The 13,531-nt window shown below is 45.2% G+C and overlaps 1 protein-coding gene across 1 annotated transcript in view; it reads right to left on the reverse strand.

Annotated features, from left to right (window-relative positions):
- Positions 1-307: 307 nt before the first annotated feature.
- Positions 308-13,531, reverse strand: part of LOC134337210 (solute carrier family 46 member 2-like) — a 22,036-nt gene continuing 8,812 nt past the window's right edge. The window contains exons 2-4 of the mRNA XM_063032038.1: positions 7,474-7,557; positions 3,718-3,874; positions 308-3,240 (exon numbers count right to left, since the gene is read on the reverse strand). Of these exons, the coding sequence (XP_062888108.1) occupies positions 3,120-3,240; positions 3,718-3,874; positions 7,474-7,557 (362 nt within the window). The 3' untranslated portion in view covers positions 308-3,119. The remainder of the gene's footprint in view (positions 3,241-3,717; positions 3,875-7,473; positions 7,558-13,531) is intronic.

The following is a 13,531-nucleotide window of genomic DNA, read 5'->3' on the forward strand; positions in this document are numbered from 1 at the left end:
AGGGGGGAGGGGGGAGGCTGGGGGTGTCAATGGAGAGGGGAGGGTTGGGGTGAGAGGAAGATGGAGCCTCTGAGGGCCCAGGAGTTGACGGTGGGATCTGAGGAAGACGGGGCTGCGGAGTGGTGGTGGGGGAAGGGGAGACGGGAGTCACAATAGCAGCACATAAAGACCCGGCCTGGAGTTCAAGGCTGGAGTCGCAGTTGGTGGTTGCACAATCACTTCGAATGTGTCCATGGTCGTTGCTGGAGTCCGGGTTTTGAATATGTCCTGAGGTGTTGGAGCCGCCGAGATCAATGGCAGGTGCCGCAATTGAAAGTTCATGCCTGCTAGCGTCGGGGCCGGCAGGCTCTGCAGTCCGTAGATGTAGGATCTTGCAATCTTTGCCTAACATGACAAAGTCAAAAAAACGGCGATTGCAGGCGTGAATCCGACGGAGGATGAAATAACGGGTAGGACCATTACAGACGGCGAAGAAAGTGACTCCAGTGTCTTCATTTGAATTAGTTTAATGTTTTGAAGTTACAAAACATAACACCCAGGATCTGACAAGGTATTCCCTTGACCCTGTGGGTGGCAAATGCACAAGTTGCAGGGATATTTATACCATCCTTTAGCAACAGGTGAGCTACCGGAGGATTGGAGGATAGCTAACGTTGTTCCACTGTTAAGAAAGGCTCTAAACAGATACCAGGAAATTGCAGGCTGGTGAGCCTGACATCAGTAGTGGGAAAGCAATTGTAAGATATTCTAAGGGACCAGATGTATAAATATTTGTTTAGACAGGGACTGATTAGGGACAGTCAGCATGGCTTTATGTGTGGCAGGTCATCGTAACCAATCTCATAGAGGTTTTTGAGGAAGTTACCTGGAATGTTGAAGGCAAGGTAGTGGAGGTTGTCAATGTGGACTTTAGCTGTGAGAGTGTGGAAGGAGCTGCCGGTGCAAGTGATGTATGGGCACTCGATTTCAACTCTGAAGAGGAGTTTGGATAGGTACATGGATGGCAGGGTTATGGAAGGTTATGGTCCAGGTGTAGGTCGATGCGACTAGGCCGTTTAAATGGTTCAGCATAGACTAGAAAGGCCGAATGGCCTGTTTTTGTTCTGTTCTTTTCTATGACTCTATAACAGCACTGGGAATTTTGTATGTTGTTCTGGCATTACTGTATTATAGGCAGGATATGAATGGAGAGGAGATTCACTGGGAAGTTGACTGGATTTGGAGGACTGAGGTTGATGGGCGAGATTGGATAGGCTGAGTGTTTTTCTCCTGGAATGAGGGAGGCTGAGCGATGACCTGATAGAGGTGTAGAAAGTTACGAGATAAATAAGGTAGATAGTCAGAACCTTTTTATTGTGATAGGCATATCACAAAACAAAAGGACATACTGTATGTTTAAGGAAAGAAGAAGGAATTTTAAAGGGGATTTGAGGCATAAATATCTTTTACATAGAGAGTGATCAATATGTGGTACACACTGTCAGAAGACGTGGTGGAATCAGATACATTTAGGAGACACTCAAAAACTAATTAGGCAAGGCCAAGAAGTATTTGCTTATAGTGGTGAGAAATGGGATTAGTGTAGGTGAGCTAGTTTAGTAGGATCTGTTTCTGTGTTATATGACTCCATGACATGTTCACTTTTAATGATACCATTCTTTTAGGGTATCTTAGTACTCAACTGTTCAACAATATACATAAAATGAGGAAGGTTTTTTATTCAGAGAGTGGTTGGTGCGTGGAATGCACTGCCTGAGTCAGTGGTGGAGGCAGATACACTAGTGAAGTTTAAGAGACTACTAGACAGGTATATGGAGGAATTTACAGTGGAGGGTCATATGGGAGGCGGGTTTGAGGGTCGGCACAACATTGTGGGCCAAAGGGCCTGTACTGTGCTGTACTATTCTATGCTCTATGTTCTATGTTCTATGTAAAACACTGTGGCATAGGAACAGTCCCTGCAGCCCATGATGTTGTGGTAAACTAACCGAATGTCTAACTAAACCAATCCCTTTTGATTACACAATGCCCATATCCCTCCATTCTCTGCAAATTCATGAGCCTCCATATCACCCTAAGTAACCAATTCCAGGCATCCACCACTCTGTGTAAAGAAACATACAGCCCACATTTGCCTTCTCACTTTAAATACATACCCTTTGGTATTAGAGATTTCAGTCCTGGGAAAAAATACCATCTGTCTGCTCTATCCATGCCTCTCATAATTTTATAAATTTCTGTCAGAATTCCCCTTAGCCTCCGCTGCTCCAGAGAAAGCAACCCATATTTGTCCAACATGTTCTCTTATCCAGGCAGCATACCAGTAAACCTTTTCTACACCCTTTCCAAAGCCTCCACATCTTTTTTATCATGAGCAAGCAGAATTGAAAGCAATACTCCAGATGTGAACTAACCAGAGTTTCATAAGCCTGCAGCATAACTTACTGACTCTTGAACTCGTAAACACAAAATAATCTGCAGATGCTGGGGTCAAAGCAACACTCACAGCACGCTGGAGGAACTCAGCAGGTTGGGCAGCATCAGTGGACCCCGGAACGTCGACCGATCTTTTCCACTGATGCTGCCCGACCTGCTGAGTTCCTCCAGTGTGCTGTGAGTGTGACTCTTGAACTCAGTGCCTCAACTAATAAAGGAAGTTTGTGTCTCTATTCTTTACCACCTTATCAACATGTGTAGGCTCTTTCAGGGAGCTATGGATTTGGACTCCAACATCCCTCTGTACATTGAGGGTCTTGCCTCTTCCCATTTCATTCCATCTCCCAAAGTGCAGTATCTCACGCTTGAGATTCATCTATGTGGTAATTGAAATGTAATCCTTTGCACTGATAATCCAGTATATTACCATGATTTGATAATCCTGATTATTACTGTCATCTGGTGATCCAGTATACCATTGCTGTCCAGTATTCCAATGCAATTTATTACTGTAATCAACAGAATTGTTAGGAGGGGGCTCCACACCTAAAGCCTAGAGTTGTTTCTATAGCACAGTAATAGAGAACTTTAAACTTTATTAACAATTTCAGAATGCCTCATTATCCACTGAGACATTTTAATACGGTGGTTGACAGATCCAGTGGTGTTTTCAATCCATCATCTCACTGTGAGGATGAGGCGGTAGAGAATTCATCGGAGAAGTTATCGACGGCCATTGTTTGAGTGGAGTTTGTGTGAGAGCCCTCGCTGTCATCTCTCTTTCTCAGAGTGTAGCTGTATATCCTGCAGTAGAAGCATAGACACTAAAGGGTTAAATGTCATAACTCTGGCAGCAAATGGCAGCAATCTGTCCATCATCGGTGCCAGAGTAAATCACCAATTCCACCCCTTGTCTCTCTCCACTCTATCGATGTGAATCAGTCCCAATGCCCCCTTCCCCATCACCTTGCGTCAGTCAAAGCAAAATCCACAATGCCCTTACAGATCAGGATTCACTGAACACGAAGGAGTGTACAATCGTAGGTCCGGTCCTGGGCTCATGGGCTGTCAGAGGACATGGCAGCTGTACCAAAGTACAGGATCGGCCATGGTCTCTGGAACCACAGGGCTTGGCTGCCTTATCCCTGCTACTGAGATACAAGAGACACAGCAGATGCACAGAGCACAGGAGCAACTCAGACAGCATTTACAGAGGAAATGGACAGTAGATGAGACCCTTAGCATCCTCAGGACTGTTTACGGTATGAGATGTGTACTTACACAATTGGGACAGTGCTGAGCCAACAGACTGCAGCAGCCAGGAGCAGAGAGAAGCCACTATACCACTCCAGGAAAGCAATGTAAAGGCTGTTGAAGGTGAGTGCAGTTAGTGCATCCGTCAGGGTCATGGCAGTCTGAAGCCAGGCAAAGATGGAACCTGAGGGAAAGTCAAAGGCATTGAAAATAGAACATGGAGTGAGTAAAATTAATAATACTACTGATCCAAGTACACTTTTCCACTGTATGCAGAGGTAGTAGAGGGACTAGAATGTTCTTGCTCATTTCCCCTACCACTCCCCCCACCCACACACGGCCTCTGGACCACTGACATCTGGAGCCATGGGTGCCTCTATGGGCAACAAGCAAAGCTTAAGCTCACCTGTTGAGATGCCATGTGTCAGAGCTCAGCACTGCTGTTGGACGAGGTTGGGTCCAGGGCAGAAGGCAGGAAAATGGGGCTGAAACAGCCATGATTGAATGGTGGAGCAGACTCAATGGGCCAAATGGCCTAATTTTGCTCCCATATCTTATAGTCTTCTGACTCCAGGTCGTGAGTGAAGCTCCAGCTGACCTCCCATTGACATTCTACACAGGGGGACCTGCCGGTACTCCAGCTCATCACAGAAGCACTGCAGGCCTGTGTGCTGAGTCCCCTGCTCTACTCCCTTTATATTTCTGACTGTGAGGCTAAGTACAGCTTCAATACCATATTTACTGTAAGTTTGCTGATGATACCACTGTTGTTGGCTGAATCAATGGTGGCAATGAATTGACATTTAGGAGGGAGATTGAAAATCCGGTTGAGTGGGGCCGCAAGAACAACCTTTCACTCAACATCAGCATAACCAAGGCTGACTATAGGAAGGTCCATGAGCCAGTCCTCTTACAGGATTGGAGGTGGAGGTCAGTAACTTTAAATTCCTTGGTATTATCATACCAGAGGATTTATTCTGGGGCCAGCATATGCCATTACAAAGAAGGCATCGCAGTGCCTCTACTTCCATAGAAAACTGTGCTGATTAGGGATGTCATCCAAAACTTTGAAAACTTCTATAAATGCACAGTGGAGAGTATTTGACTGGCTGCCTCACAGTCTGGTATGGAAACACCAATGCCCAAGAACAGAAAAGCCTATAAAAGTAGTAGATACAGACCATTCAATGAAAGACAAAGCCCTCCCCACTGTTGTGCACAGGTGCTCAGTTCTGGTTGCCTCACTACAGGAAGGAATGTGGAAACTATAGAAAGGGTGCAGAGGAGATTTACAAGGATGTTGACTGGATTGGAGAACATGCCTTATGAGAATAGGTTGAGTGAACTTGGCCTTTTCTCCTTGGAGCGACGGAGGATGAGATGTGACCTGATAGAGGTGTATAAGATGATGAGAGGCATTGATCGTGTGGATAGTCAGAGTCTTTTTCCCAGAGCTGAAATGGCTAACATGAGAGGGCACAGTTTTAAGGTGCTTGGAAGCAGGTATAGAGGAGATGTCAGGGGCAAGTTTTTTTACACAGAGAGTGGGGAGCATGTGGAATGGGCTGCCGGCGATGGTGGTGGAAGCAGATACGATAGGGTCTTTTAAGAGACTCCTGGACAGGTGCATGGTGATTAGAAAAATAGAGGGCGATGATTCACCCTAGGTAATTTCTAAGGTAAGGACATGCTCAGCACAGCTTTGTGGGCCGAAGGGCCTGTATTGTGTTGTAGGCTTTTCTATGTTTTTTTCTTTTCTAACAACAAGGAGCTTTACCGCAGGAAAACAGCATCCATCATTAAGGACACCAATCCTCCAGGCTATGCTCTGTTCTTGCTGCTGCCATCTGGAAGGAGGTACAGGAGTCTTAGGTCCCACACCACCAAGTTCAAGAACAGTTATTACCCATCAACCATCCAGCTCCTGAGCAAGCGTGGATAACTCCACTCACCTCAACACTGAACTGATTCCACAGCCTATGGACTCACTACAACTCTTGTCCTCAGTCTTATTTATTTACTGTTTGTTTATTATTGTTATTTGTTTTTTTTATTTGCACAGTTTACCTGCTTTTGCAAATTGGTTATTTGTCATTCTGTGAGAGTAGTTTTAATTGATTCTATTGCATTTCTTTATTATGCTGTGAATGCCTGCAAGAAAGTGAATCTTAGGGTTGTATATGGTGACATATATGTACCTTGATAATAAATTGATTTTAAACTTTGAGGCATTACCATCAGGCTACTTTCCTGTCCCTGGAGCACAGCGTGTATGGGGCTCTGATCTGGAGGCAGTACCCTGGACCACTCAGCTCAGGGAAAACGATTTATCTAGCTATTTATTTATTTAGAGATACAGTGTAGAACTGGACCTTCCGCCCCAATGAGCCACACCACCCAGCAACTTACCGACTTAACCCTAGCCTAATGATAAGACAATTTACAATAACCAATTAACCTACTAACCAGTGTGTCTTTGGACTGTGGGAGGAAACTGGAGCACCCGGAGGAAACACAGGGACTCACAGGAAGAATGTACAAACTTTCTTACAGAGAATTGAAATCTGAAATCCGATGTTACCCTAGCGTCCCTGGCCAGATGTGGTGCTGAAATCACCTCTAAATTACATAGAGTAACCTTGGGGTTTGGGGGAGTGGGGTGGTTAGTCAAGGATGAAGGGAAAGCCAGTTCAGAACCACCAGCTGCAGTGTAGTTCATGGGATAGGAGGAGGGATGGCCAATGCATGATGCAAATAGAACAGACACAAAATGCTGGATCGGCTCAGCAAGTCAGGCAGCACCTGTGAAGGGAAATAAACTGGCAACATTTTGGGTTGAGACCCTTCATTAGGACTGGAAAGGAAGGGGGCAGAAGCCAGAATAAAAAGGTAAGGAGTACAAGCTGGCAGGTGATAGGTGAGGCTACCCGAGGGGGATGAAATAAGAGGCTAGGAAGGGATGTGTGTGCAGATGAGAAAGGGTGAGAGAGTAACCAGATAGGGCATTGGAAAAAGAGATCTTCCCCCTCACCTGTCTGGTTGTACTCTTCACCCTCCTCCCACCATCGTATTCTGGTCTGCCCCCTTCTTTTCCAGTCCTAACAATGGGCCACAGCTTGATATGGTTATTCCCTGCATAGATGCTGCCTGACTTGCTGAGTTCCTCCAACATTTTGTATGTGTTCCTCAGGATTTCCACCATGTGCAAAATCTCTTTGCATTCGATGCATTCGGAAGGTGGGACAGCCTTTGGTTGATATGATGGGGAGGGAATGAAAGGGTTGACAGCATTTCTGGAAGAAACAGCAGGACAGGGTCTGCTCTGTTTGTTGATGTGACAGGAGGGCCAATCCGTGAGTGGACTGGCTGACATTGGGAATGCAGTGGACAAGATGCAGGTCTTCGTCTCCAGGAGCTGATTGGAAGAGAGGGCAGTGTGTTGAGCGGGTGGATGTGGAGGTCATGGTCCAGATGGTTGATGGGACTGTGGGACTCCATCAGACACTCTCATGATTGAACCAGAGACCTCAGAGGAATGTTAGTGATGAGTTCTCGGCTGCTGGCCATGTGGAGTTTGCACACACTCCCTGAGAGGCTCCTCCAGCTGCATGTGTGTTGGGCGGTGGTGGGTGAATGGGGAGGGGGAGAATAGAATGAATGTAATAGAGTGGGAAATAGGATGGCCGAGATTCCACCTGATAGGCCGAATAGCTTCTATCACTGTTGCAAGGAAATAATGCATCCATGAGATGAATCTCAGAAAGCTAGAGAACACATTCTTACCGTAGGAAGCTCGGTCGGTTAACTTGGACAGCTGAGCCCGGATTGTTGGCAGTGGAATACAGGAAAACAGCATCATGGCCCGCGCTGCAAAACACAAGACCACAACATGACGGCAGGCACATCCAAGGGCACGGGCACTTGGCACACCAGTCTGCTTGGTACTTCAGACAGTGTTCCGCAGAAACATCCCTGGGATGGGGAATGTCCCACAGGTACCCCCCCCCCCGGGGTAGGAAATATTCAGACTCCGCCTTGGGTGGGCAATTGTGACAGAAACATCCCATGGGTGAGGAGTGCCCCACAGATACCCTCTGGTTGGAGTTTCCCACAGAGATATCCCTTGGGTGGGGAGAGTCCCCTGCAGCAGGTCACACCCCTCTAGGCTGATCGTCACTTCTGCTGCCTGAGTCAATCTAAAGTCCATGGCATAAGACATAGGAGTAGAATTAGGCCACTCAGCGCGGCCATCATGGCTGATTTATTATCCCTCTCAACCCTATTCTCCTCCCTTTTCTTCATAACTTTTGACACCATGACTAATCAAGAACCTATTAACCTCTACTTTAAATATACTTAATGACCTGGCCTCCACAGCTGTCTGTAGCAATGCCTCCTCATTACCATTCTAAATGGATGTGCCTCTATTCTGAGGTTATGCCTTCTGGTCCTAGACTCCCCCACTATATAGGAAACATCCTCTCCACGTCCATTATATCTGGGCCTTTCAATATTGAATAGGTTTCAATCAGATCCCTGCTCAGTCTTCAAACTCCAGTGAGTACAGGCCCAGAATAATCAAACCCTTTCATCCCTGGAATCATTCTTATGTACTCCTTTGAACCCGCTCCAATGCCAACACGTCTTCTTAGGTAAGGGGACCAAAACTGCTCATAGTATTCCAAGTGAGGTCTGATCAATGTCTTATAAAACATCAACATTACATCCTTGCTCTTATATTCTCGTCCTCTCAAAATGAATGCTAACATTGCATTTGCCTTCCTTACCACCGACTCAACCTGCAATTTAACCTTTAGGGAATCCTGCATGAGGATTCCCAAGTACCTTTGCACCTCTAATTTTTGAATTATTTCCCTATTTAGAAAATAGTCTATGCGTTTATTCCTTCTACCAAAGTGCATGACCATATGCTTCCCCACACTATATTCCATTTGCCGCTTGTTTGCCCATTCTCCCAATCTGTCCAAGTCCTTCTGCAGACTCCCTGCTTCCTCAACGCTACCTGCTTTTCCACCTATCTTTGTATAGGTGGAGAAGCTGTACTTGATCTGGTACTGGGAAAAGAACCTGGTCGGGTGTCAGGTCTCTCAGTGGGAGAGTATTTTGGAGATAGTGATCACAATTCTATCTCCTTTACCATAGCATTGGAGAGGGATAGGAACAGACAAGTTAGGAAAATGTCTAATTGGAGTAAGGGGAACGATGAGGCCATCAGGCAGGAACTTGGAAGTATAAATTGGGAGTGAATGTTCTCAGGGAAATGTACGGCAGAAATGTGGCAAATTTTCAGGGAATATATGTGTGGTGTTCTGCATAGGTACGTTTCAGTGAGACAGGGAAAGGATGGTAGGATACAGGAACCATGGTGTACAAAGGCTGTTGAAAATCTAGTCAAGAAGAACAGAAAAGCTCATGAAAGGTTAAAAAAAAAGTAATGATAGAGATCTAGAAAATTAGCAGGAAGGAGCTTAAAAATGAAATTAGGAGAGCCAGAAGGGTCATGAGGAGGCCTTGGTAGGCAGGATTACGGAAAACCCCAAGGCATTCTACAAGTATGTGAAGAGCAAGAGGATAAGACGTGAGTGAATAGGACCTATCAAGTGTGACAGTGGAAAAGTGTGCATGGAACCGGAGGAGGTAGGGGAGGTACTTAATGAATACTTTGCTTCAGTATTCACTACGGAAAAGGACCTTGGCGATTGTAGGGATAACTTACAGTGGACTGAAAAGCTTGAGAATATAGCTATTAAGAAATAGGATGTGCAGGAGCTTTTGGAAAGCATCAAGTCGGATAAGTCACCGGGACCAGAGGAGATGTATCCCAGGCTACTGAGGGAGTCGAGGGAGGAGTTTGCTGAGCCTCTGGCAAAGATCTTTGCATCATCAATGGGTATGGGAGAGGTTCCAGGGGATTGGAGGGTTGCAGATGTTGTTCTTTTATTCAAAAAATGGAGTAGAGATAGCTCTGGAAATTATAGACCAGTGAAGTCTTACTTCAGTGGTTGGTAAGTTGATGGAGCAGATCCTGACAGGCAGTACTTATGAACATTTGGAGAGGCAATATGATTAGGAATAGTCAGCACGGCTTTGTCAAAGGCAGGTCGTGCCTTACGAGCCTGATTGATTTTTTTGAGGATGTGACTAAACACATTGATGAAGATAGAGCAGTAGATGAGGTGTATATGAATTTCAGCAAGGCATTTGACAAGATACCCCATGCAAGGCTTATTGAGAAAATAAGGAGGCATGGGATCCAAGGGGACATTGCTTTGTGGGTCCAGAATTGGCTTGCCCACAGAAGGCAAAGAGTGGTTGTAGACGGGTCATATTCTGCATGGAGGTCAGTGACCAGTGGTGTGCCTCAGGGATCTGTTCTGGGAACCCTTCTCTTTGTGATTTTTATAAATGACCTGGATGAGGAAGTGGAGGGATGGGTTAGTAAATTTGCTGATGACACAAAGGTTGGGGCTGTTGTGAATAATGTGGAGGGTTGTCAGACGTTACAGCGGGACATGGTTAGGTTGAAAAACTGGGCTGTGAAGTGGTAGATAGAGTTTAACCCTGGTAAGTGTGAGGTGGTTCATTTTGGTAGGTCAAATATGTTGGCAGAATATAGTACTAATGGTAAGACTCTTGGAAGTGTGGAGGATCAGAGGGACCTTGGTGTCCGATTCCATAGGACATTCAAAGCTACTGAGCAGGTTGACTGTGTGGTTAAGAAGGCATATGGTGCATTGGCCTTCATCAACTGTGGGACTGAGTTCAAGAGCCAAGAGGTAATGTTGCAGTTATATAGGACCCTGGTCAGACCCCACTTGGAGTACTGTGCTCACTTCTGGTCACCTCACTACAGGAAGGATGTGGAAACTGTGGAAAAGGTGCCGAAGAGATGTTGCCTGGATTGGGGAGCATGCCTTATGAGAATAGGTTGAGTGAACCCAGCCGTTTTTCCTTGGAGTGGCAGAGGATGAGAGGTGACCTGACAGAGGTATATAAGATGATGAGAGATATTGATCATGTGGATAGTCAGAGGCTTTTTCCCAGGGCTGAAATGGCTAACACGAAAGGGCACAGTTTTAAGGTGCTTGGAAGTAGGTACAGAGGAGATGTCAGGGGTCAGTTTATTTCGCAGAGAGTGGTGAGTGCGTGGAATGGGCTGCCAACAGCTGTGGTGGCGGTGGATACGATAGGGTCTTTTAAGAGATGCCTGGATAAGTAGATGGAGCTTAGAAAATAGAGGGCTATGGGTAACCCTAGGTAATTTCTAAAGTAAGTACATGTTCAGCACAGCATTGTGGGCCGAAGGGCCTGTATTGTGCTGTTGGTTTTCTATGTTTCTATGTATAATCTGCAAACTTGGACAGAAAGCCATCAATTCTGTCACCTAAATTGTTGACATGTATAGTGAAAAGAAGTACCCCAATACCCACTCCTATGGAACACCTCATCACTGGAAGCCAATCAGGATAGGACTCCTTTATTTCCACTTTTACCTCCTGCCAACCAGATAAACTTCTATCCATGAGAATATCTTTCCTGTGATACCATAGGCTCTTATCTTGCTGAGCACCCTCTCGTGAGAGGCTGTCTGAAAATCCAAGTAAACAACACCCACTGACTCTCCAGTGTCTATTCTACCTGTAATTTCCTCAAAGAATTCCAGCAGATTTGTAAGGCAAGACTTCCCCTTAAGGAAACTATGCTGACTTTGGCCTACTTTATCATGTGCCTTCAAGTACCCTGATACCTCATCCTTAATAATTGACTCCAACGTCTTCCCAACCACTGAAGTCAGGATGACTGGCCTATAATTTCCTTTTTTCTGCCTGCCTTTCTGCTTAAAGAGTTGAGTGACACTTGCAATCTTCTAGTAATCCAGAACCATTCCAAAATCTAGTGATTCTTGAAAGCTTATAAGTAGTGCCTCCACAATCTCTTCAGATACCTCTTTCAAAACCTTGAGGTGTAGTCCATCTGGTTCAGGTGATTTATCTACCTTCAAACCTTTCAGCTTCCCAAGCACTTTTTCTTTAGTAATAGCAACTATACTCACTTCTGTCCCCTAACACTCTCAAATTTCTGGCATTCTGCTAGTGGCTAGTGTCTTCCATAGTGAAGACTCAAACAAAATACTCTTAAGTTCACCTGCATTTCTTTGTCCCCTGTTATTACCTCTCCGGCAACATTTTCCAGCAGTCCAATATCTGCTCTCACCTCTCTTTTACTCTTTATGTATCTGAAGAAAGGTCCTTGTATGCTCTTTTATATCATTGGCTATTTCATCTTCATGATTCATCTTTTCTCTCCCTATGGCTTTTTTATTTGCCCTTTGCTGGTTTTAGAAAAGCTTCCCAACCCTCTAGCTGCCCATTATTTTTGTTTCTATTACATGCCCTCTCTTTTGCTTTTATGCTGTGTTTGAATTTCTTCGTCAGCCACAGTTGCCTCATTTAGACTACTTCTTCATCTTTGGGATGTATCTATTCTGTCCACAGTGAACTGCCCCCGGAAACTCCAGCAATTGCTATTCTGCCATCATCTCTATACTGTCCCTTTCCAATCAACTTTGGCCACCTCTTCTCTCGTCCCCTTTACTCCGTGGGAAGTGGGTGGTCAGGCTCCGCTCTGGTGCACTTCAACCCCATGATCCTGATCTTTGTTTGGGTAAGGTACCAAACAACCTCCTTGTTGGTCCAGTTTCTGGGACCAATGGTTCACTGGAGAGGCTGGCACTGAGGAACTAAAGTTTAATCAAGTCTATAAGACCATAAGACATAGCAGCAAAATTAGGCTATTTTGGCCCATCCAGTCTGCTCCTGCATTTCCTCATGACTGATCCATTTCCCTCTAACCCCCAATCTCCTACATTCTCTCCATAACATTCATGCCCTGACTAATCAAGAATCTATCAACCTCTGCCTTAAATTTACCCAGTTACGTGGCCTCCTTAGCCACCTGTAGCAACGATTTGTCACTTGTCACACAGATTTGTCACTTCCTGCCTGAAGAAATTCCTCCTCATCTCCATTCTAAATGGACGCCCCTCTATTCTGAGACTGTGCTTTCTAGTCCTAGACTCTCCCACCATAAGAACCATTCTCTCCACATCTACACTATCAAGGTCTTTCAATTTTCGATAGGTTTCAATGAGATCCCCCCTCATCCTTTTGAATTCCATTGAGTGCAAGCTCGGAGCCATCAAATGCTTTGCTATTATATTCTAGTCTTGAAATGAAAGCTAACATTGTATTTGCCTTCCCTACCACAGACTCAATCTGCACCTTAACCTTTAGGGAATCCTGCACAGGAATCCCAAGCACTTTGCACCTCAGATTTTAAAATTTTCTCTCCACTTAGAAAATAGTCTACACTTTTATATCTTCCACTAAAGTGCATGACCATAAACTTCCTGACATTGTATTTGATCTGTTCATTCTACTAATCCGCCTAAGTCCTTCTGCAACCTCTCAGCTTCCTCAATATTACCTACCCCTCCACCTGTCTTCATGTCATCTGTAAACTTGGCCACAAAGCCATCAATTCCATCATCCAAATGATAGACATATAACTTAAAAAGAATCGGTCCCAACACAGACCCCTGTGGAACACCACTAGTCACTGGCAGCCTGCCAGAGAAGCTCCCTTTATTCCCACTCTTTGCCTCCAAACAATCTATCCATACTAACATCCTTCTTATAATACCTTGCTTGTTAAGCAGTCTCATGTGTGACACCTTGTCAAGGGCCTTATGAAAATCCCAGCACACAACATCCACCAATTCTCCTTTGTCTATCCTGCTTGTTATCTCTTCAAAGAATTC

This window comes from Mobula hypostoma, chromosome 24, assembly GCF_963921235.1.
Source record: "Mobula hypostoma chromosome 24, sMobHyp1.1, whole genome shotgun sequence".
In the NCBI taxonomy this organism is placed as follows: Eukaryota; Metazoa; Chordata; class Chondrichthyes; order Myliobatiformes; family Myliobatidae; genus Mobula; species Mobula hypostoma.